At 40.9% G+C, this 24,750-nt stretch overlaps 2 protein-coding genes across 2 annotated transcripts; both read left to right on the top strand.

Moving 5' to 3' along the window:
• Positions 1-605: 605 nt before the first annotated feature.
• On the top strand, positions 606-13,444 carry ttc21b (tetratricopeptide repeat domain 21B). The gene is made up of 29 exons (XM_074659374.1): positions 606-776; positions 975-1,104; positions 2,072-2,182; positions 2,258-2,424; positions 2,537-2,659; positions 3,013-3,170; positions 3,749-3,833; positions 3,980-4,078; positions 4,158-4,350; positions 4,460-4,557; positions 4,922-5,122; positions 5,321-5,450; positions 5,531-5,688; positions 6,221-6,445; positions 6,589-6,827; positions 7,220-7,292; positions 8,781-8,891; positions 8,986-9,124; positions 9,371-9,477; positions 9,631-9,819; positions 10,033-10,143; positions 10,230-10,311; positions 10,417-10,567; positions 10,648-10,809; positions 10,902-11,097; positions 11,851-12,075; positions 12,218-12,338; positions 12,437-12,504; positions 12,588-13,444. Exons 1-29 carry the CDS (start codon positions 753-755, stop codon positions 12,663-12,665), a joined length of 3,954 nt encoding a protein of 1,317 aa, XP_074515475.1. The 5' UTR covers positions 606-752; the 3' UTR covers positions 12,666-13,444.
• A 1,218-nt stretch (positions 13,445-14,662) lies between these two features.
• Positions 14,663-23,829, top strand: galnt3 (UDP-N-acetyl-alpha-D-galactosamine:polypeptide N-acetylgalactosaminyltransferase 3 (GalNAc-T3)). Its single transcript, XM_074659375.1, has 11 exons — positions 14,663-14,845; positions 15,452-15,991; positions 16,765-16,937; positions 18,317-18,466; positions 18,617-18,851; positions 18,939-19,056; positions 19,182-19,382; positions 21,296-21,427; positions 21,654-21,755; positions 21,847-21,999; positions 22,101-23,829. Exons 2-11 carry the CDS (start codon positions 15,456-15,458, stop codon positions 22,212-22,214), a joined length of 1,914 nt encoding a protein of 637 aa, XP_074515476.1. The 5' UTR covers positions 14,663-14,845; positions 15,452-15,455; the 3' UTR covers positions 22,215-23,829.
• Positions 23,830-24,750: the final 921 nt, after the last annotated feature.

The raw sequence follows: 24,750 nt of genomic DNA, 5'->3' as shown, positions 1-24,750 counted from the left end.
AGGTTGTTTGTTTTCTTTTTCTTTTTCTTTCTTTCTTTCTTTCTTTCTTTCTTTCTTTCTTTCTTTCTTTCTTTCTTTCTTTATTTCTTTTTATTGGGGATATAGTAATTATTAGCCAGGATGACAAATTAATATGATTGGAAAATATGAGGTTGTTTGTTTTCTTTTTCTTTTTCTTTCTCTTTCTTTCTTTCTTTCTTTCTTTCTTTCTTTCTTTCTTTCTTTCTTTATTTTTATTGGGGATATAGTAATTATTAGCCAGGATGACAAATTAATATGATTGGAAAATATGAGGTTGTTTGTTTTTTTTCTTTTTCTTTCTTTCTTTCTTTCTTTCTTTCTTTCTTTCTTTCTTTCTTTCTTTATTTATTTTTATTGGGGATATAGTAATTATTAGCCAGGATGACAAATTAATATGATTGGAAAAATATGAGGTTGTTTGTTTTGTTTTATTTGTATTTGTATTTGTATTTGTATTTGTATTTGTATTTATTTATTTATTTTTTTGGGGGGGGGTATAGTAATGATTAGCCAGAATGATCCACACTCCAGACCAGCTGGTGGCGATAATGCACCAAATGAAGAAGAAGAAGAAGAGTTACTAAGGTTACCGAGCAACGCTAAAGGAGTTGGTGAAAGATGGCGACAACAACACAACGAAAAACAGCAACAACATAGTGTTTGCTAAAGCACAATGCAGACAGAGCAGCAGCTATTTTAACATCAGCTACTGTTTAAGCGTCTCAGCCGAGATGGAGGATGAAGAGACAACGTTGGTGAGCGAACATGTTTGATAATAGAGCAACACAAGGCTCCAGATAAAACCTTAAAGCTACACACTGAAGCTAAACGCAGGGTTCCTCTTTTAACTATATGTTGCTCTTTTCATAACTATATGTTACTTGTTGTGAAAAGAGCATTGGTTGCAGCAGTGATTATTTAATGAACTGCCTTCTTTCTTGTTTTCTCCACAGGCTTTGATCAGGTGCTACTGCTATGAGAAGTACTTCAATCACGCTGTGAACGCTGCAGCAGCTGCTCAGAGGAACTTCAGCAATGATCCTATCTACAGTTTCTTCCATGCATATGGCACCCTGATGCAAGGCAAGCTTGCAAAGAATAAAAGTCATAACTTTACAAGAAAAAAATCGTAATATAGCGAGAATAAATTCATAACTTTACGAGAAAAAAGTGGTAATATAACGAGAATAAAGTAATAACTTTACAAGAAAAAAATCTTAATATAGCGAGAATAAAGTCGTAATATTACGAGAAAAAAGTCCTAACTTTACAAGAAAAAATTCGTAATATTACAAGAATAAAGTCATAACTTTACGAGAAAAAAGTTGTAATATTACAAGAATAAAGTCATAACTTTACGAGAAAAAAGTCGTAATGTTACGAGAATAAAGTCTTAACTTTACAAGAAAAAATTCATAATATAGCGAGAATAAAGTCATAATATTACGAGAAAAAAGTCCTAACTTTACAAGAAAAAATTCATAATATAGCGAGAATAAAGTCATAATATTACGAGAAAAAAGTCCTAACTTTACAAGAAAAAATTCGTAATATTACAAGAATAAAGTCATAACTTTACGAGAAAAAAGTCGTAATGTTACGAGAATAAAGTCTTAACTTTACAAGAAAAAATTCATAATATTACAAGAATAAAGTCATACCTTTACAAGAATAAAGTCATAACTTTACGAGAAAAAAAGAAAAATTAATTCTTTATAATATTCTGACTTAATTCTCATAATATTACGACTTTTTTTTCTCGTAAATTTATGACTGTATTTTCTCGAAACCTCCAATTTATTTATTTTTCCTCAATGTGGCCCTAAAACTCTGTCATACCGTCGTACCATAGACCTACAACAATGATAAATAAAAATGAAAACGTAAACAAAAAACAGTTATTCATTTCCATTTTTAAAAATCCACAGGGAGCCACTGGAGAGAGGCTAAAAAGCCGCATGTGGCTCCGTAGCCTCAGGTTGCTGACCCCTGGGATAGTGTCTCTTTGCTATCTGTCATTCATGCACTTAATGTCATTATCTTCCTACAGATCAAATTCAAGAAGCCTCAGTAGAGTTGGACACAATAAGAGATAGTCGAGATGTGTCTCTCTGCACATTAATGGCCCTTGTCTATGCTGAGAAAAAGAAGACACACCCAGGTAAGCCAGCATAGTGCTTTTTTATTCACGACTCACTTGTTGGTGATATTCTAATGTGTCTTTTTTTATTCACAGACAGAGAAGTCATTCAAGAACTTGATGCTAAGGTCAAAGAAGATCGTAAAAGTGCATCTCCCAAGAGTCTGTACTATGCTGGGATGTTTCTCTGGCTATTAGGGCGAAATGATAAGGCGAGGGAGTATACGGAGAGAATGATCAAACTCTCCAGCAGCTCTAGAGAGGTGAGATCAGTATTACTTTCCATTATTATGCAAAAATCTTGGTAAGAGGAGCATTGTGGATTCTCACCTATTTGCACTCTTGTAAAATTTGGACTGATATTTTGTTGTTCAGGGGATAATCCTAAAAGCCTGGATAGATGTGACATCTGGTAAAGACGCCTACGCCAGAAAGGCTGGAAAGTACTTTGATGAGGGACTGAAAGAGAGAGCAGATGTTTTTGCCCTGATGGGAAAGGTGAGTCTTCCTCAGTCACAGCTGAATATGCTATGATGCTATCATTTCTCATATTTCCTAGTCTCTTATAGTACTTATTGTGTTTCTAATTGACTCTGAGTTTTATTTAATGTGTCCCTTGCTGTTTAGTTCAGCTATTCCATTCACCATATGGACATAGTTCGTTTGGACCGTACATTATTTGGATTATTCCTCTGTAACTTTGGAAATATTGCACCAAATTAACGTTCTTGATCGGTTTATTACCTTTAGACATTTCTACATTTCGTTCCTATTACATACTAAATTAATAGTCATATTTTGTACTAGCCTTGGAGTACGATACACCCTGAGTGACGTTTCGTCTGTCCTAGGCACAATACTACGAATATCGTCAGAACTACTCCGGAGCATTGGAGATGGTTAATCAGGTCATTGTTAGTTTCCCTGCCTTCTTGCCTGCCCTCATCAAGAAGATGAAACTGTTGCTCAGCCTTCAAGACTGGGAGCAAACCGTAGATGCATCACACAGGTAAATCACACACCGGTCACGTCTTTCTTAGTGCAAGTCTGTCTGAGGGTTACAATGTCTCTGGTGAGATCATAAAGCTCAAAAACATTTGTAATCCCCCCCACGGATGTAAGAAAAAAAAACAAAGTCTGCCTTTACAAATGGCTCAGCATTCAAGTGCAAATGAAACACTAGCGTGATGCCTCAAACCATTGCATACTGATTAAGCCATTGTTTGTGCTCGCCCCTCTGGACCTTGGCCAGGGTCAGACAGCATAAAAAGGCCTTTGAGCCAAAATGCAGAAGTCTAACACAATTCCAAGGATACGCTGCTGCAGGTTTGCTGAGCAGGAAGAAGAGTGATTACTCAAGTTGCACTGAGCTTAGAGCCGCTGTGGTGCTCTCACTGGGGAGGGGTGCAGGCAGCATACAGTATACTTTACATCCTTCACAGTTCCTTTTAGTTTTAATGTTATTTGTCTGGGAGCTCAACACAGTAGTGCAGCAGCTTCATATATTCTATTACTATTAATCAAAGAAATCCAAGCTCAGTGAAGGAGATGGACTTCATTCACAGCACCCTGTGTGTCATATTTCAGGCTTTTACAGAAGGATAAAAATAACCTGGAGGCACTACGGATGCTAGCTCTACATTCTTTATGTAGAGATGGAGATATTACTGAGGTAAAGTACACATTTTTCACATGTCCATGCTTTGAACTGGTAGGGATGCTAATAAAGATAGCATTGTAAATACTGTCATTTATGATGGAGCGGTGGCAAAGTGCTGATCGATTTACAGAAGCTGTTTTTATATTTCTCTTTGGCAGTCGGTAAAACAGCTTTCAAACCTCATCAGCAGCTTGGAGATTCTGGAGCCACACAACCCAGAGCTCCTCTACAGGATGTCTCTGGCCTTCACACGTGTTGTAAGACGCATTTTCAGTATCCTTTCTCAATTCTTAAAGCTGCAGTTTTGAAGAGTTTACAGTTTTCTTTTTGTCACAGTGTGGACGAAACGAGAAATTGCTCGAGCAGACATTTAGGATGGTGGATAGAGCCTTCTCCGTGGCATCAGGGGATTCAGACTTAGCCACAGAGTTGGGCTACCAGATGGTGCTTCAGGGCAGAACTAAGGAGGCTATGAAGTGGTACAAGACAGCCATGACTTTGGATGAGACAAGTGTTTCTGCTTTGACTGGTAACGTGTCACAGTTATTAATCTGTTGTCTACACGACACTCTGGGTCCACACATAAAAAAAATGTTTTATTTCCGAAGATATATCTTTTTTTTATTTTTGTTATGCAGGTATAATTCGTTGCAAGGTGATAGAGGGCCACCTTGAAGACGCAGAACAACAGTTGGAATTTCTCACGGAGATTCAACAATCTATTGGAAAATCAGCGGTAATGTATTTTTTATAAACGCTGACAACATAAAATGTCTTTCACTCTAGTAAGAGTATCCTAGAGGAAGATGCTTATCATGGTTTAGAATAATTTATTATGCTTTAAAAACTGTTTGAAAAGCACTAAGCAAGAGCACCTGGCAGGGTAGGCAGCAGCCGCTCCTGCAGGTCTTCAGTATTTCCTCCTCAGTTATTCTTCCCGGGAGACTTTTTGTCTTGATGCTTGTGTATTTGATCCATCTTGTACAGAATGCCTTGTCACGTTTTTCCTCTCTGCTACCTTACACTATCTCTTTTCTTGTTTCCAACCATCTTTGCGTTTCTACCTCTATAAGTAATTTACAGACATTTTTCACCCTCAGGAGCTGCTCTACCTACGTGCTGTTCTGGCGGTGAAAAAGCGCCGGCCCCAGGAGGAGGTGACCAATCTGCTGAATGATGCTGTGGACACACACTTCTCCACGCTGCAGGGTCTGCCTCTGGGAGTGGAGTACTTTGAGAAGCTGAACCCTGACTTCCTGTTGGAGATCGTTAAAGAGTATCTTGCACTGTGTCCTGCTAAGGTACGTCATCAATGACAGGGTGTCCGTCAGTCCTTAAATTTGGACAGTGCAAGAGAGTCTCTGTCAGACTAATGATTGTGTTTTTTTATTTCACACATTTGGGGATAGTATGATAGCGATGTGTATCCTGTTGTAGTGCAACTCATAAAAGTTTGAGAATCTCTGCAGTAAATCAAACTCTTCCTGTTTTGGTTTCAGCCTCCAGCCCAGGGCCAGCCTCCTGCTCCTCAGCTCCAGCACTGTGCCACATTGTTGGACACTGTGGTCAAGATTGTGCCGGGTCTCCCTCAAGGGGTCTTCCTGCTAGCCAAAGTCAGATATCAGTCCGGTGAGCACTGCGTTTAATATATGTTTTGGTTTCTTTTCTGCAAACTGTTTTAAACTACCTTGCTTGTGTGGTTCATTCAGGTGATGCTGACGCTGCTCAGAGCAGTCTCCAACACTGTCTGGACCAGTGTCCTTCTCATGCAGATGCTCATCTGCTAATGGCACAGATCCATCTGCTGCAGGGTAACTTCACGTTGTGTTCCCAGTCTCTTGAGCTCTGCCTCAGCCATAACTTTGAGGTAAGATCACTGTCAATGTGGACAGTATTATTGGCTGCTAAATGTTTACGAGACGAGTGTGCGTTCATGCTCTTGGTTGACCCGCGGCAAATGTGCAAATACATTGCAGATCTGCCTCCTTCATCTGTAACTTTTAGGAAGCATGTCAGCGTGTCCTCAGTTAGGCATAGTAATGCAGAAAAGGATGTATGTGAAAGGAAGAAGAAAGTCGCATCTGGTAAATATACTTTGTCTCCTCAGGGGGGAACATTAAAGATATTGTCAGCAGTGACAAGATATCAGCATGTATTGTTAAAAATGTTTGGTGTTTGGAGGCGTCAGGTTTGGGCTCATTAGAAGCTGCAGTGACTTGAGCGTAAGTCAAGTTAATACAGAATCAATGTCTTGGTTGGAATGATCAAAACTACTTATGTGGTGAGTGGTATTTCTTGCTACAATCAGGAACTCAACCACAGAATCATTACACAACCTAATGTTGGTTAAGTGCAGGGATTGCATGTCCAAACGGGTCGTGACCTCTCGTCCGTTCCAGATCCGAGAACATCCGTTGTACCACCTGATCAAGGCTCAGGCTATGAAGAAAATGGGCGAGCTGACGGAGGCTATTCAGACACTGCAGATGGCCATGAGTCTTCCGGGTGTCCGCAGAGCTGGATCCTCGTCCAAGTCCAAGAACAAGAAGATTGAGCTGAGTCCTACCGACTGTCTCTCTGTCTTCTTGGAGTTAGCGGAGGCCATGTGGCTCAACGGAGAACAGGTAACATTTTGATGTAAAAAGGCTTGTACATTTAATGTAAAGCACTGTAAATATTGTTCTTTATGGTTGATGTGAAGTACTGTACTTAAGGTTTTCATCCCAGTGGTGTTGTTGTGTTTCCACATATGGATTTAATATTTCAGCATGAAGCAGCAAAGGTGATGCAGGATGCCATCAACGAGTTCTCAGGAACCCCCGAGGAGCTACGTGTCACTATTGCCAACGCCGACCTGGCCCTGCTGCGTGGCGACACCGAGCTGGCGCTGAGCATGCTCCGAAACATTACCCCCGAGCAGCCCTACTACATCCAAGCCAAGGAGAAAATGGCTGACATATATCTGAACCACAGGAAAGAGAAACGTCTGTATGCAAGCTGTTACAGGTGAGCGGTACATTTGGATCCAAATGAACACAAAAAGCATACTGAAATCTTGATGTAAGATAGCAGCTGAACATACGAGCGACTGTACTCCATCTGAAACCCAATGCATTGTAAATGTTTGTCTTAACGGTAATGGCTGAAACTTAATTAAATACATGACTCCATTTCCATAGTGCACCAACATTTCGTCCAGCTGCATCTGTAGTAGGAAACCACAAGCATAAAGTAAATCAAATAAAAATTGAACTGAAGCCATTCATCCAGTAAAGACAGGTGCCTCCAGTGTTCTGCTGAGATGTAGGAAAGCATGACTGAACTTCAGACCAGCAAACACTGTATGTCTACATAATGAAGTACACCTATGTGATGGGATATCTCTGTCTTTTCTCCAGAGAAATGGTGGAGAAGCTGCCCAGCCCTCACACATACCTCTTACTAGGTGATGCCTACATGAACATTCAAGAAGTAAGTGGGAGATGTGATTCATCTCCGTCTCATGGGATATTTTTAATCCCATAACAACAGATTTGTGTTGATATTGGCTAACTTAAAATGGCTTTAAAGGTGCCACGTACTTCAAATATGCATATTCTTGTGACATGTTGTCTAATTACAGTTTCATTTTGGTCAAGTCTTATGATACCCTTTCCAAAAACTCAAAGGTGTACTGAAAAGCTGAGATTATAAATAGAGGTGTTATACAAATGTGTAGCCTCTGTGTAATGTAATCATTACTGTTCTGAGTTTCATTATACTTCTACATTCCTGTTCTTACCATTCACGTAAAGGAACACAGGATGTCCCTCTTCCAATCCTCATCCTGCAGTTGAGAGCAGCATGATGAAACAGAGTAGTTTCTTTTCTGTAAAATATAGTAAACGTAGAGAAAGGAACGCTCCACACTGCCACTGCACATATTACTGAAAGAGGAGCCCATTTACAGCAGGCCAGGAATTCGCCACATTTCTAGTAGAATGAGCTATCAAACTGAGAGGTTATGTCATGAAACATTATCTATAATTTGCTAAACAGCTACTTCCCCTCTTGGCAGAGTTCAAATGCATTTATATCAATACTTTTGGCCTGTTCTCAGTTTTCCATGTGTCCTGCAAAACCTGGAAAGTTGTACACTATTAAAGTTGACATCTCAAATATGGGAGAAGAAGATATATGTCCTGGAAAGTAATGTGTTGAGAGTGAAGAGGGAGAGCCAGCTGTTAAAAAACCTGCAACAGCAAGCAGCTAATTTATGGCTTCAGCTATGTTTAGTGCAAGATAAGAGGAACAGAGGCTTAACGAAAACAACTTATTACTAGATCAGAGGGAACTACGGTAAGAGATGACGAAGTATTTTATATAGGCTATATAAAGGAGTAAACAGGATTAGTGGTTACCGCACAAGGTTAAAGGGAAATAAGCAAATACGTCAAATGATTTAATAAAGCAATATCCTCATTCATGCACAACCCATTGTAGTTAATACAATAGGGAAGGATATATTTATCTGATTTTCTAATTATTATAGCAAATGATTCTTTAGTTGTCACACAATACTTAATCAACAAAAGTCTCATGAGAAAGTTGTTATATGATGATGGTTTACAACGGAAAGGGACACATTGTGTCTGCATCTAAGCGACTACGGCTTGTTTTAGATGAATCAGGAAGTCAAAGAGGAGGAGGTGTGGGTACCTGCATGATTTTATGGGCTCTTAAGCTCAGGCATGTTGACACATACTCTGGTTGTGATGATGGGTATGATGGCGTCATTCAAGGCTAAAATAGACCATCACAAAATGTATCTTTACGCAACGTTCCAAACAGCTCTTAATCATAGCCTTAAGGTGTTTACCGCAATTTTGAAATCATTTGTAAATAATGAAATGTATTACACATCCACTTTTCAAACAGCAAATTGTGACACTACTCACCATGCGATCTGTTTATCCTCAGCCTGAGAAAGCCATTGAAGTCTATGAGCAGGCTCTGAAGAAAAACCCCAAAGATGGTGCTTTAGCCAGCAAGATCGGAAAAGCCCTGGTCAAGACTCACAACTACGTCAAGGTTTGTGTTGTACACTCATTTAAAGATAAACACGATTCACTCACAGGAAGAAAAAAAAAAAAAACAGTGTTGACACAAGGCTGCTGTTACACAGGCGATAAACTACTATGAAGCAGCCCTGAAGACGGAGCAGCAGAACTTCCTGCGCTACGACCTGGCGGAGCTGCTGATGAAGATGAAGCAATATCAGCGCTGTGAGAAAGTCCTGCATGATGCTCTGGTCCACGAGCAAGGTACTTTAAGACGTCATAGTGTTTCACACACAGTGATGTCAAAAACACCACATGAGAATCTAGTCGTGATGATAGATTGTGCACTTGCAAATAAACAACTTGATGCAAAGATGGTAAAGAAAATATCAGCAAATATTGTTTATGGCGATGCCAAACATCTCTTTACTATATTTTACTGATTTTTTTTTTTAGTTGTTTATTGTTTTGTTGCCTTTCTTTAACTTTTTTTCTTCGGACCTTCCCCAGTGAATGAATTACCAACGCTCTCAGATGACTGCCGTTATCTGGTCCTGTTGGCAAAGATCCAAAATAAGGTTGACAAAAATGATGAAACTTTAAGTTCCCTACAAAAAGTGAGTGGTTGAAGTTATGTGACTCTCTTTTCATATTTTGTACCAAATATTTAGCATGATTATTTCCAAGAAAAAATGACTGGTCTGCCTAAAAAGACAGCCATAGAGCAACATGATAATGATGATGCTTATTATTGTTTTTGCTGTGTATAGGCCCGGGATGTGCAGGCCAAGGTGCTGAAGCGGGTGCAGTTGGAGCAGCCCGACGCCGTCCCCGCTCAGAAGCAGCTTGCCGCCGAGATCTGCGCTGAGATCGCTAAACACTACACAAGTCAAAGGGGCTATGAGAGAGCAGTCAAATTCTACAAAGAAGCTCTTGTGTATTGTGAGACCGATCGCAAGGTCAGTGCAGCCGAATCAAAAACGTCCTGTGTGCTCCTCACTGCAGCTGTGGTTAACAAGCACTGGCATCTTTTAGAGTCTGGTGATTGTGTTTGTGACCTTAGTTGTTGATAGTTTGATTTAAGGGACAGGTCTGATTTATCTAGCCTACATTATTCTACCAAGAGAAAGCTGTCACAAGAACTCAAATGAATGCACTCCCTGTTCCTATAGGTGATGCTGGAGTTGGCACGGTTGTACCTCACTCTGGATGACGTTGATGCGTGCCAAGAGCAATGCAGCATCATTCTGAGGAATGACCAGTTTAACGAAGATGCAACTCTGGTTTGTTCCGTCAGTTTTCACCGCAACCTTTTTTTTTTTTTGGAGCCAATTCATAGAAGTTATTTCTTCCATATGTTTGTCCTTAGATGATGGCTGACATTATGTTCAGGAAGCAGGAATACGAAAAGGCAGTTTTCCACTTTCAACAACTTCTGGAGCGCAAACCAGGTGCAATAAGAGCCACGTCGCAAAACATTTTGAATGTAAATGTGAATTGATGATTTGACCTTTTTCTAAATGTTAAACATAATAAGTTACACCTGTTGCTTTCAGACAACTACCCAACACTGTCACGTCTCATTGACTTGTTGAGGAGGGCCGGGAAGTTGGAGGAAGTTCCCAGATTTCTTGATATGGCAGAAAAACATTCTTCCAGGACTAAGTTTGACCCCGGGTTCAACTACTGCAAAGGACTTTATCTTTGGTGAGTTTGGAGGAGCGTTTCCTCGGAAAATGGCAATATCTGTTTTGAGATTAGTGACTAAACTTGTGCCCGCTGCTCAGGCACACAGGAGAACCCAATGATGCTCTGCGGCACTTCAACAAAGCACGAAAAGACAATGACTGGGGTCAAAACGCTGTGTACAACATGATTGAAATCTACCTAAACCCTGACAATGACACCATGGGAGGAGAAGTATTTGAGACTTTAGATGGTGAAATTGGGTGAGTGACAGTAGGAGCATACTAATATTCTTTACGGTATATATTCTTTTGTTTGAAACCCACAGACTTGGCTCACCTTTGTCTCTCACCAGGAACTCCACAGAGAAGCAGGAGTCCGAGCAGCTCGCTGTGAGAACGGCCGAGAAGCTGCTGAAGGAGTTAAAGCCTCAGACGCCAGGAGGACATGTGCAACTCCGCATCCTGGAGAACTACTGCTTTCTGGCCACTAAACAGAAGGCCAATGTAGAGAAAGCCCTCGGTGTTTTCACAGAGATTGCAAACAATGAGGTAAGTAAACTCCATATGTGTGCAGAGTTGCATTACTCTCTCTTGTGTAAATATACTCACACCAGGAGCTGTGCATTCATTCCGGCTCCCTCTTATTGACAGTCATTCCATTTAAAGGAACAGTGCGTAACATTTCGGGGGGATCTATTAGCAGAAATGGTATATAATATTCATAACTATGTTTCCATTAGTGGATAATTACCTGAAACTAAGAATCGTTGTGTTTTCGTTAGCTTATAATGAGCCGTTGATATCTCCATAGGGAGCTGGTGTTCTTCATGGAGTCCGCTATGTTTCTACAGTAGCAGAGAACGGACAAAACAAACACTGGCTCTAGAGAGAGCTTTTCAAGTTTTTATGTTACTTAAAGGTCACCGTAGTTCTCCGACACGTTTGTGAAACTTTGTTAGTGTTGCGGCTCACGTTACCGCAGTCTTGGAACGGGAGGAGTGAGCGGAGGGGTACTCAGTTGGTTGCAATCTGCAACCACACCACTAGATGCCGTCAAATCATACACACCGTCCCTTTTAAGTTGTGAACTGCACATTACACCGCAGCCGGCTGAATTTGAATGGAGCATGTACAGTATATGTCACTGCTTGTACGATTGTTGTTCCGTTTTTTATTTGTTAAAGAGACATTTAACTGTATGTACTGAAGAGAAGTAAGTTTGGTTTGGGTGTAAACAAACGGTAGTTGGGGAGGTGCTGTCAGGCTGATCCTGTCTAACCAGAAGTCTTTGGTTGAATTCAGAAAGATCACGTGCCAGCACTGTTGGCCATGGCAACAGCTTATATGATGCTGAAACAGACTCCGAGAGCCAGGAATCAACTCAAACGCATAGCTAAAATGAACTGGAGCATTGTTGACGCCGATGAGTTTGAGAAGAGCTGGCTGCTCTTGGCAGACATCTACATCCATTCGGGGAAGTATGACATGGCCGGGGACCTCTTGAAGAGATGCCTCAATCATAACAAGGTCAGTCTGAAAATATTGTCACTGTTTGAGTAGTATGTGGTTTACACGAAACCTTCTCCCCTTATTTTGGAGTTTTGCCTTACTTTGTAATGTCTTTTATGTAAATTTCTTAGTGATAATAATTGCACTTTTTTTTCCACAGTCATGCTGTAAAGCTTATGAATATCTGGGCTACATAATGGAAAAAGAGCAGGCGTTCCGTGATGCAGCACACAACTATGAACTGGCTTGGAAATATGGAAATCGGACCAACCCAACTATTGGTATGTCAAACCAAAATCACATGTCCATTTCTATTTATAAGGACAAAAGGGATTCAAAGAATCATATTTCTTACATGTAATATCTGTTTTTATTTCAGGATACAAGCTTGCCTTCAACTACTTAAAAGCAAAGAGGCATGTCGATGCCATAGATGTGTGTCATAAGGTGAGACGCCTGTGGATGTTGTTTACAGTTTGAGAGATTACATCTGTTTATGTCCCGTAAATAATCTTTGCTTCCGTCCACAGGTTCTGGTTGCTCATCCAAATTATCCCAGAATGAGAAAAGACATCCTGGACAAAGCTCGCGTTGCTCTAAGAACTTAGTGTTGGTACTGTGTGAGAGAGAGATACTGTATGAAGCCAATGTTTCTGTAATAAAATAATTGAATTAACTGTTATTGTTTGGATTTTGCTGTCAACTTAAAAGAATGTGCAGTTATTTGTATTATTTCTTTGGAGAAAACCCCCTTAAATACATTGCTATGTAAATTTAACTATATGAATAGCTGGGTGCTGGCAATCCTGAGGGGAAACACAGTACAGAGGGGTTCATGCTCGGCTGAAAGCTTGTTTCTTTGTTTCCTTGCAAAGCCAAACTCCCAAACATGTCACCTGATTTTGGAGCATAAAAACAAAGTGCTTTTTTTTTTTACGACTTGTACATTACTTTTAAGAAATTGTATCTTTATTTCAAAGCTTCGCTCCTTCTGCTGGTATGGTATACTGTTTTTTTGCTGATCGGTGACATAAATGTGCTATTTTACCATTTTATTTTATTAATTTACTGTTCATTCTTTGATCTGTAAGTACACTCTAATCTTACATATTTTTTGTGTTTTATTTTGTCATTGTTGAAGACACATACCTCCATGTACATAGATTACGCTTATAGAAGCTTTTTATCGAAAATTGTGTGGAAAAGTGTGCTCCCCTATCTGTTAGACAACCTATTTTTAATTGGATACATAATAAAATGATTTCTTACAGCTAATTTATATGAAAATCAATATTAAAAATGTTTTATCTTGTGATATATATTATTAGGATGCAGATACACGTGTTATTATTATGCTTATATTTAAGAATAAAATTATTTAGATATACATGATGTTGATTTTTTTTTTCTTCTGCCCTCCTGATTAAGACATGTCTTGAATAAACATCATCAAACAAATGCCACATAGACAAACATTTACAAGCGTGACTAAGGGGGAGAAGAAGAAAAAAAGTAGGACACACAGTGAACATTTTAATGGACACAATAAAGTGGGATGCCTGCCGTGGATAGGAAGTGCTGGGGAAAACACAGTCACTATACAGATGGAGTCACTGCTGCAAAGTCAAAGGCAGAAAGAAAGAGCTCAAACTGGGCACCGGAGCAGACTCCCTGCGGTTGGATTCCTTCAGGCATCCAACACTTTATGAAGACCATCCGCTGAGAGGAACCTGGGAAATTAAAGGATTAGATCAAACTACACAGTCCTCTGGTGAGTGTCAAGCTTTTATACAACTTTTTATCACTAGCTCAGATGTGATTTAGAATAATCTAGTGCAGATTCTCTTCCACGCGTAACTTTTCCGAGTGCGCGCTGGACCATGTGCGTTTTTTTTTAGTTTGTGTTCATAAATTCCAGCTGTGTGTGCTGCGAGTTGTGTTTGTCTCTGAGAGCCTGATTGGATGCGGTGGTGCTGTGTGTGTGTGTGTGTGTGTGTGTGAGAGGTATAATAATGCGTTCCTCGGTTTATCTGTAGCCCAGCAACTGTCCCAGTGAATGACCAGTTGAACAAATCCTATTAATGGCACCGTTATTGAATGTGAGGGACTCCGTGGAGAACACACAGCCTGCACAATATTCCTCAAGTCAAACTGCAGCTACTACTTCAGATCACGACACATCACAATCAGAATCGTGTTTATTGCCAGGTGTAAGAGGTATACACTAGGAATTTGCTTTGGTTTTGTTGGTGCAAGTTAAACAGTATAATTACAAAAGAATAGATAAAAACGTTAGAATAAAATAAGAATAAAAAAAATTGAATTTCTACCAATATACAAAATAAGCTATAAACAAAAAAAAAACATGTTTAGGGCTATATATCAGCAGTGATTTTTGGCAAATATGTTTTAAAAGGTTTGGTTATCACAGGACAACAAGTCAAGCCACAAGATTGTCAAACTTGTTTATTATCGTCTGATGGTTTTCTCTCATTAGTATTCCAGGTATGGACACGCAGAGGGTCATTCTGCGCATGCGCGCTGGCACGTCTCCTCCCTCTACCTGAGAGGAGGAGAGCACCTGGATCCAACGAGACGGAAGTTTTGTGTGAAGGCAGAAGAAGAACACAGCAAATCTTTTTTTTTGTCTCCGCGAAAAAGTTTGGAGTTCAAGCGACAGATTAAGAGGATCTTCCAAGTCGACGCAGGATGTCATTGGTTGAACTTTTGAAGAAGAACTTATTTAAAGGGCTTTTGTAACTCAAGTCTGTAATTCAGCGACTTCATGGTAAGTGTGGTCTTTTATCTCTGAGGGGATCCAGAGCAATGGTTGCTGAAGCCCATTGGAAATGTGTGATTTGCGGATGGCAGCTGACTACTTGTAGCTCCACCAGGAACTGCTACACACTTGATTTGTTTTTTATTTCAGAGACAAAAAGTAAAAAAAAAAAATGCTCTAAGTACATATGTTAATATAGTGGCAAGTAATGTGTTGTATTTGTTTGCTTTTTACAAATAGCCCGCAGCATTTACTTAATTATATTCCTTTAAATAATCTTGCTTTAGATTATTAATTGATGAGCTGACGTTTTTAGGTCTATTATCCAACTCAGTCCAGTGTGATATATATATTTTTCATTATTGATGTTAAATGTGAAAATCTGGGCAATTATATATTTTTTCCTTCCTTCATAAACTTATGATTTAAACATTGTTTTATTTGACATGATCTTTATGGGTTATTTTTTGCTTGTGCAGTTTTCCACAGTGTAGTTATGGACCTACAAGTGCTTTGTTTGCCATCTTACAGGGGTCATACAGTTATTTTTGACAATCATATTAATGCTGGTTAATCATCATCATATTATTTATTTATGTTATTTATTGATTACAGCTGCATGTCAGTCCACAACCAGCCTGCTTTCCATTCAAGAAGGATGATAGCTCTCCGCAGAGTGCTCCGGAGGCGACTGCACCCAGTCAAGCTGGTGATAGTGGCCCTTGTCTTTGTCACATTCCTGTTCTTCATACAATGGGAGGTTGGGAGCCAGAGCCAACAGGAGGACCCGTGGCTGAAGGAGATGGCGGTGAAGCGGGACGCCATGCTGGGCATGGTGATGGGAGCTGTCAATAACTTCCGAGATGTGATTCCAAAGATGCAGATCAGGGCCCCCGTACGTCAGCCGGACCACGCAGGTGGCGTGTCCTGTCTGCCGGGTCACTACACCGCCACTGAGCTCAGGCCGGCTCTGGAGCGGCCACCTCAGAACCCTATCGCCCCCGGGGCTGCTGGGAAACTTTTCCACACAGACTCACTGAGCCCCGAGGAGCAGAAGGAGAAGGAGAGGGGTGAAGAGAAACACTGCTTTAACCTTTACGCCAGTGACCGCATCTCCTTGAGCAGAGACTTGGGCGCAGACACCAGACCACCAGAGTATGCCAATTTGTACAATCCTTTGGTAAAACTGTGCAAAAATCCCTCACATTTACCTAATTCTTTACTCCAAATGTGCAAGAAAGCTCAAGAAGATCGTGTTAGTGAACATAGTAGACCAAAAAAATGTTCAATTCATTTTCCAAATGGTTTTGAAACAACATGTAATTGCACCATCTAGTGGGTGTGAATGCAGCTTTGGTGCTGTACAAGAAGTACCCTTCTTTCCCTATTACTACTCCATGGATTGATGTACTGGCCCAGAATATAACTTAAAGTCACACACTGAAAAAACACCCAAACACAAAAGTGTAATATAGATGGGGGCTAACCCAAACACATTCATCATATTTGCTTTTTTGCAACTGGGGAAAATCTCAGGCAGAAACCACAGAGATGATTGTTCTGACTGGGACTTTGTTTCAGCATGCCTGCCCAGTTACTGTGGCCAGTTCAGAAAGAAGCACAGTTGTGTTTGGCAAATTACAGTACACCCAAATGCATGTAAGTCCAAGTACATGTCAGTAGATAGTCAGTACATGACGCAGACATAAAAGCCTGTCCGTGTACTGGCTATCTTATTGGTGGCGAGTAACAAAGTCCTTCCCGCTCTGATATGGCAGGTATTTCAAAGGCTGCCACACATGCGGTGTCACAGCCGTAATGGACACCCCACAGGGGAGAGTCTGCAGATGTAATAACTACACTATTGTGCCACTCAGAAGCTGTACAGGACAGTCAGATCTTTGTGCTCTCTCTCCTTCCCGCTGCAGATGTATTGAGCAAACCTTCAAGCGGTGCCCCCCCTTGCCGACCACCAGCGTGATAATTGTGTTTCACAATGAGGCTTGGAGCACCCTGCTAAGGACGGTGTACAGTGTCCTCCACACCTCCCCCGCTATTCTCCTCAAGGAGATCATCCTGGTGGACGACGCCAGCGTGGATGGTAAAAATTCAAAAGGGCCCTTCAGGACCGCCCTGCTCTCTTTTTTCGGGTTCGATTTCACACAGCATGTTGGGTGGGCAGCTCTCTGGTGTGCCGCGAAACGTGCAGCGAGGAGCTCCCTGCTCCTTCTGTGGCCCGTGAACTGGGGTTACAACAGGAAGCGAGGGGCTGCTAGTGAATACTTTCCTAAGAGGAGTTAGCAGTGGTTGTGCTTAGAAGTGAGTCAGCATTACCTCTTGTAAACAGGAGGTCTGAAGGAAACAAAATGCTGGAGAGGAGAGAGGTTTCATCTGACTCTCTAGGCTCAGTTTTTTGTAGGGAGCAGACCACAGATGGAGGCCTGCTATACAGCCAGCAATGTTGAAGATGAAATAAAGACAGCTTTGACCTTTTGTTTGATTCTTACTCTCCAGGCTGAGGGCTGTGAATATTATCTATTTATCACTTAAAGCGGGTAGAATTGGAGCAAATATATAAAAAAATATTTTTATAAAACGGTCACTATATCCTGACAGTAGTGCATAAGACAGGTAATCTGAAAAAAATCACGTGCTTCTGTGTCCTCCGGTGCTCCTAATAGCATCCGCAAGATTTCACAGACCGGAAGAAAACCACCAATCAGAGCCGAGCTGGAGCCTTGCCGTCTCTGAGCAGCTGTCAATCACTCGCGAACTCCGATGAAACGGTCAAATTAGGCAGCGCTGATCAAATATGAATCAATATTCTGTTACTGTAATGCCTATTTGTTGCCTCAAATGTTTTCAGAAACATCTTGTAGTGTACTGTTTAGCTGTAAAATGAGAAAGTTTGTGACCCAGCTGCTATGTTGAGAACAGCTGAGGAAATGCCAAGCACCGCCCACCAGCCGGAGAAAACTTTCTCATTTTACAGCCAAACAGTACACTACAAGATGTTTCTGAAAACATTTGTGGAAAGAAATAGGCATTATAGTAACAGAATATTGGATCATATTTGATCAGCGCTACCTAGTTTGACCATTTGATCAGAGTTGACAGCTGCCTCCGTTGAATGAACAGCCAATAGGAACGCTCTCTCTGAAATGACCTGTGATTGGCCAAAGTCTCCCATGACGGGTTAGATTTGTTAAAGCCTGAAAACAGAGCCATGAGGAGGTGCAGAAGTCTAGTTATCTCTCAGAACACTTGAATTACAATATGCTGAAAGGTTATTATGGAATCTTTTGCCCAATGATGCTAAAAACATTCTGCCCACTGCAGGTTTAAGCAATACTTGAGACTTTATGGGACTGTTGATATAAGACTGTGTACAAAAATCACTCTTATTTCATCAGATTTTTCATAATGTTCTTCTCAACCTCTAACTTAACTCTATCTCCTATGGCTATCCCATACTTTCAGATGCGTTGAAGGACGAGCTGGATGAGTATTTGAAGCGGCTGAGCATTGTCCGAGTTGTCCGCCAGCGAGAAAGGAAAGGACTCATCACCGCTCGGCTGCTGGGCGCCTCCGTGGCCACCGGTGACACGCTCACCTTTCTGGATGCCCATTGTAGGTCAACACCACTGACGTTACTCACATATTAAAACCTGTTGCATGCCAGACACACCCTGACTTACACACCCATGGCTCAACACCCTAATGTTTGCTCTACTTAAAAGAAATATGTTGTAATGATGTCTGATTTGTGTTTGTTAACAGGTGAATGCTTTAATGGCTGGCTTGAGCCCCTGTTGGCCAGGATAGCAGAGAACTACACTGCAGTAGTGAGTCCTGATATAACCACAATAGATCTCAATACTTTTGAGTTCATGAAACCGTCCCCATATGGCCAGAACCACAACCGGGGCAACTTTGACTGGGGCCTCTCCTTTGGCTGGGAGAGTCTACCAGATCATGAGAAACAAAGGAGGAAGGATGAAACGTATCCTATCAAGTAAGCAAAAAAATGTACATGAATATAGAATAACAACTTGTTTCTTGTTGGAAATCAATAAAAACCTTTAGCGACATTTGTCGACAGGACTCCCACATTTGCTGGCGGGCTCTTCTCCATCTCAAAAGAATATTTCTACCATATCGGAAGCTATGACGAAGAAATGGAGATCTGGGGCGGGGAGAATATTGAAATGTCATTTAGGGTAAGTCATTCTGGGATGTGTTATTTTTAGCTGTTGAATCACTCCACTATTCAAAGGGCTGTAAAGGTGTGTCTAACTGCATGTCATAATACATATGTCTATGCTCGTCTCCCATTAACCTGCAGGTGTGGCAGTGTGGCGGACAGCTGGAGATCATCCCTTGCTCCATTGTCGGTCATGTTTTCCGCACCAAGAGCCCCCACACCTTTCCCAAGGGCACACAAGTGATCGCTCGTAACCAGGTACGGCTGGCGGAGGTCTGGATGGACGACTACAAGGAGATCTTTTACCGGCGTAACCAGCAAGCCGCGCAGATAGCAAAAGATGTACGTATAGTGCTCCTGACATTAATGCGCCTCTGAAATCCTGTGTATCTGTCCTTTCAAATGCAGCAAATTGCTTTGTGTCATTATCTTTCACTTCTACTTCCCATGGTCATATGTAAGTGTTTTTTAAGATCACTCATTAACCCCCACACCCTCCCTCCTTAAGACAAGTTTGAGCAAATCCACCTCCTGTCTGTGAATTACCAGCATTAAGTCTGATCATAAGTCATTAAGTCTGACTCACTTAAAATACTCTGCAGGGGAATTCATGGAATTACACACCACAGCATTTCACTATTGCAATTCTCAATGCATGAATCCTGTAGAAATTAAACACACTCTGAAATGGAGAGAAATAGATTAGCTATTAGAGGCTGAAAGCTGTTAACCGACAGGAAAAAAAGAGGTCTGAAGGAAGTCAGCTCTGCTAAATGACACAAGCTCTCTCAGCGTTTCCCAACATGTGGTCCCGGAGGTGCCATAAACAGTTCCCTCAGGGCTGCTCCTCACAGAGCGGGCCAGCCCTCTCCCGCTGGCTTCAAACAGGCACGCCGCCGTCAACGGCTTCTAGGAATCCACTCTAGTAGCTATCAGTGAGCAGCATCCTCGTCATTATAGTAAGTGCTCTCATTATTCAAGAGCATTAGGTGCCTGCAAATCCTGTTAAATGTGCGGCTACGCTTCCCGTTTAAAAGGAACAGCGATCGAATACTTGTCTATAGTTAATTTGTTCAATAAAGGAGTCATTAGAGCACTAAAGTACGATGATATTCAGAGTAAAGAAAAAATCCAAAGTGGAATGCTCTTTTTTTCTAATTTAGAGGAACGCTGTGTTTTCTTTAGTGTATAATCGCTTGAAAATACGAATCGTTGTGTTTTTGTTACCTTAGAATGAGCTGTTTATATCTACATAGGGAGCGGGTCCTCTTCACAGAGCTGGCCTCCATGTTTCCATATAGCCCAGAATGGACAAACCAAACACTGTCTTTAGATAGGGCCATTTGCGTTTTCACTTTGGCCACTGTAGTTCTTGAATAATGTAGTGTTAGGTGTTGTGAAGTAAAAAGTCCAACAAAAGCTAAGCAAAGCAAAAGGGTTGCAGGCAGCTGGCAGGGAGAGAGAGAGAGAGAGCCGCACGGGAAGCTGGGCCTTTATATCCGGTGGAGCACAGGGCCCCAGATCTGCCAGGGATTCCAATCAGCACCTTAAATACAACACAGGCACATCACCGACAAATCACACCTCTGCAGATAAGCAGGGGCTGTCACCACCCCCCCCCCCACAACCCCAATAAAGTCAGTAAGAGAAGAACATAACGTGCTAAACTAAGATAGTGAACATAACGTGCTAAACTAAGATAGTGAACATAACGTGCTAAACTAAGATAGTGAACATAACGTGCTAAACTAAGATAGTGAACATGGTGGTAACGTGCTAAACTAAGATAATGAACATCGTAAGAACAGCCCTACGGAGCCACTAGTGTGGCTGTAGGCTCTTAGTGTTGTTGGTCTAATAGCAATTCATAAAACATTTTAGTGCTGGAAGTCTTGTTTTTGTGTGCTTGTGTTGTCTTGCATACTTTGAGCTCTCCATAATTCTTCATTTCTGTGTGGATGGCAACCTTTAGAGAAAGATTTGAAAAAACAATTGATCTTTTCAACATGTAAACAGCACTTCCAGATTTATATGGAAAACAGCTTCACCGCCTTTGCCAAGTGATCTTATTCTAAGCCTGACAATTTTGTTTCACAATAGTGATAAAGAGTAAAAAGAGCATATCTGAAGTCTAGGTGGAGCGTTGTTGCTTTGTAGTTAGCCTTGCTAGTATCCAGCATGCCTGCGGTGTGTTGCTGTGTTGACGATAATGTAAAGGAACTGCTTTGCTCTCCTGCCTGCCATTGTTTCAACAGAGGGCCTTCGGAGAGATCTCTAAACGCGTGGACCTCCGTGCGCGGCTGCAGTGCAAGAGCTTCTCGTGGTATTTGAAGAACGTTTATCCAGAAGCCTTCATGCCTGATCTCAACCCACTCCGCTTTGGCTCAGTAAGATCACACACCCCACCACCGGCTCTCCTCTTTCCAAACCTCAGAGCTCTGTCTAGCCACTGTGGGTTTCCACTTGGGATCTCCAGAGGGCACTGAGCAGTTCCAATTTGACACCACTGAAAGCACTCCAGAGATTAAAGTTGTTTGAACAGCTTGCACTGGATGTTAGTTTTTCATTTTGTTTCCTCTCGCTGCTCTCCCCTTCCCCTCTCCTTCTCTGTAGGTGAAAAATGTCGGCAAGGACTCATGTCTGGATGCTGGAGAGAACAATGAGGGTGGGAAGCAGCTGATCATGTACCCGTGTCACGGACTAGGAGGAAACCAGGTCAGTCCGAGAATGTACTGTCTATCTCTGATTGACAAAAATATGATTCACTTTAATCGAAAGATTTTTTTTTTGGTTTCCTTTGCTGTAGTATTTTGAGCTCTCCACACATCGCGAGATTAGACACAGCATTCAGAAGGAGCTGTGTTTGCACGGGGCAGAGGGGACTGTGAAGCTGGAGGACTGCCAGTATAAAGGCAAAAGCACATTTGTAGGAGCAGAGCAAAAATGGGAACTGAAAGATGTGAGTTTGGTCTTTTAGTGTTTTCTGTGCACTTATTTATGATTTCAGATACTTGGGTTATCTTTTCAGGAAAGTAATTGTTTTGATTTCCTTTCGTATAGAACCAGTTATTCTACATGCCGGGATGGAACATGTGTCTGAGTGCCCGTCATGAGCATCCCTCTCTGGCCCTCTGCAACCCCTCGGACAGATACCAGCTCTGGTCCTTTGTCTGAGTGTGCAAAATAGCCACTCTGTATGCATAGACATACTAGGACACGTGTATACTATACTGTATGCAGTGTTTTTTTTAGATTAATGACATTGAGTTTTAATTTATTTTTCTACATAGAAGAAACTGAACTGCTGCTGCTGGGACTGTTTGGACTTTGGGAGAAACCACACACAGTGTGCCACTGCTGGAAGGAAGCGTTGAAACAATGCTCCCAATCAGACTGTGAACTGAGATTCTTGGACCAATGAAGATGCACTGTGGTGACAAGTGCCTCTTTTGTATTTGAGATGTATTCACTACTCCAAGTCTTCGCAGGCAACACATGCCGTATTAGGTATGTAAAGCCAACACTGAACATTTTTCCAGTGAGACACATGGATCTAAAACAAAACGATACAAAACAAATACAGTAGATGATGTAGGGATTCAAGTTGGACAAAAAAAAATCCCAAATGGTATGCACCAAAGAGACTGGAAGTGAAAACCTGAAACACACAAATATGGTGTTCATTGACCCCCTTTTAAAATAACATTTTTTTTTAATAATGAAAACCTCTTATTTGCTACCGTCCAGTGCCTTAGATGTAATTGTATACTGGGTGGGTGGAGGGATGGGTGGTGGTGTGTTATTCTGCTGATGCAGAATAATGGCTTCAACAGTGTTGTGATCAAAAGGGTCTTCAAATCAGGATTGGAGTCAATACACTTGTCAGTTTATCAGGTCCACCTAGTTACAGTATAGCTAATGCAGTCTAATACAACCCTGTGATAAATCCTCTCTTCACTAAGGTTATAATGTAGTACTGTTAAATCGTTTAGCATCTTACTTAGAGGTGTTTCTAATATTATGTCCAACACATTTATATCAGAGGTTACAGTAAATAATACACCTCTCAGTACAACGCAGATACAATACAACAGTAACAAAATTATCATAAAGTTGAAAAACGCCTCTCTAAAATGGTTTCAACCAAAAGCTGAACATTATAACCTTCATGAAGGTAGAATTTACTGCAGGACTGTCAATGTCGTTGCATTAGTTTTAGTGGAGAGACATCAAGAATGAAGAATGATAATTTGGACCTGCATTATGAGAGAATGAGCTGGCCCTTTAACACAAATTACATACAACTAGTTTACACCTCAAGTGCTCATAACAAAAGTGAAATTTCCATCATTATTGATGATTGAAATGCATTGTTATTTGACCTACAGTCAATGCTTTATTAATAACATGCATGTCAAATGTGTCAGAGATTTTAAGATGAATTATTCTTTTTTTTAATATTACCTGTATTATTTTCAAATTTTATTCTTTGGGCTTTATCAAAAAGGGGAACTTTTAATGTGAAATGAATGCACCGAAGGAATTCTATTTGTTGATGAAATGTCTGAAACTCTCCCTCTACATCTAAACTGGAGTCCACTAATGAATCTCTGGTGCAGGCGCTAGTGTTTAGATGGCTGTGGAATAGTGTAAATAACTTAAAATTTGAGAATAGGGTGAGAAACCGATCGAATGTGTGCGTTTGCCTGAATTGGAAACTGTCTATTTTTGCCTTAGTATTAAGAGGTCTTATTTTTAGGTCAATAAATTCAGTTGGGTAGTACTGAGAGCCGCTTTGTCTCATTTCTCCTTGTGATCTGCAGAGGGCGCTTTGCGCTAAGAAATCACTGAACTGTACAACGTTGGCTAGCATGTTTAATTCAATTTATTTCAAAACCAAGTTAAAAATGAAACAACTGAAAAACGAAGTTTGCTCTATCTACAGTTGGAAAAACCAAACACATTGAAAAAATTTTACCAATTTGTGCAAAACGTTTGCATTTCACAGAATAAGAAATAGAATGAAATAAATCAGGCACATGAAGCTTTACAACTCACAACCAGCATGAAACAAAAGACAATTTTTAAGATAGTGAAGCAATTTACTCAATAATACAGACTTTTAGTAAACCACAATAAATACACATTTCAATATATCATTCATAATAAATACTGGAAAATAAAAACCCAACACAGGATTCTTAACTGGATGCTGTGTCTTGTATCTAGCCTTCTCACACTGTATGCTTTGGCACGGTTAATCTGTACTATAGGCCATGTTGATGCCACTGATTGCCTTAAAGCAGTCTGGTCACTTCCTTTGCACCACCGAGGTGTCAGGAGACGTCCCAGACACTCGACAGTCACACAGAACCACCAAAACTCTGGTACTGACCCGTCTGATTATAAAATATGGGCAGATATTTGCAAGCTTAGAACAAATATCTGTATTCATGCAGGAGCAGAGAGCTCAAGGTAAAGAACTTAAGCAACATATTACAATAGTACTATTCATTAAATTATTGCAGTCCCCCAATTGTTGAGCGGTCACTCCAATTTCCCTTTTGTCAGTGATTTTATAAAGATCTGTTAAAAGGTTATTTACAGATTTTTGGTACAGGTTTCTCTGGCTGTTAAGTCATTTTCAATGGCTCATGGGACTCAGGAGTCCTATTGTGTAGCTGTTAATTACTGATATGAATCATGTCTG

Source organism: Sebastes fasciatus, chromosome 14 (genome assembly GCF_043250625.1).
Source record: "Sebastes fasciatus isolate fSebFas1 chromosome 14, fSebFas1.pri, whole genome shotgun sequence".
NCBI classification, from domain to species: Eukaryota; Metazoa; Chordata; class Actinopteri; order Perciformes; family Sebastidae; genus Sebastes; species Sebastes fasciatus.
Note: the sequence above shows the minus strand (reverse complement) of the source record. Positions and strands in the feature narration are given on the sequence as shown.

Excerpts from the sequence above, each read along its gene's own strand:
- ttc21b (XM_074659374.1), top strand. The coding sequence starts at position 753 with ATGGAGGATGAAGAGACAACGTTG. Across the intron at positions 4,351-4,459 it reads AAGTGTTTCTGCTTTGACTG|GTATAATTCGTTGCAAGGTG; the intron begins GTAACGTGTCAC and ends TTTGTTATGCAG. Across the intron at positions 7,293-8,780 it reads CCTACATGAACATTCAAGAA|CCTGAGAAAGCCATTGAAGT; the intron begins GTAAGTGGGAGA and ends GTTTATCCTCAG.
- galnt3 (XM_074659375.1), top strand. The coding sequence starts at position 15,456 with ATGTCAGTCCACAACCAGCCTGCTTTCCATTCAAGAAGGATGATAGCT. Across the intron at positions 16,938-18,316 it reads GGACGACGCCAGCGTGGATG|ATGCGTTGAAGGACGAGCTG; the intron begins GTAAAAATTCAA and ends CCATACTTTCAG. Across the intron at positions 19,383-21,295 it reads CCGCGCAGATAGCAAAAGAT|AGGGCCTTCGGAGAGATCTC; the intron begins GTACGTATAGTG and ends TTGTTTCAACAG.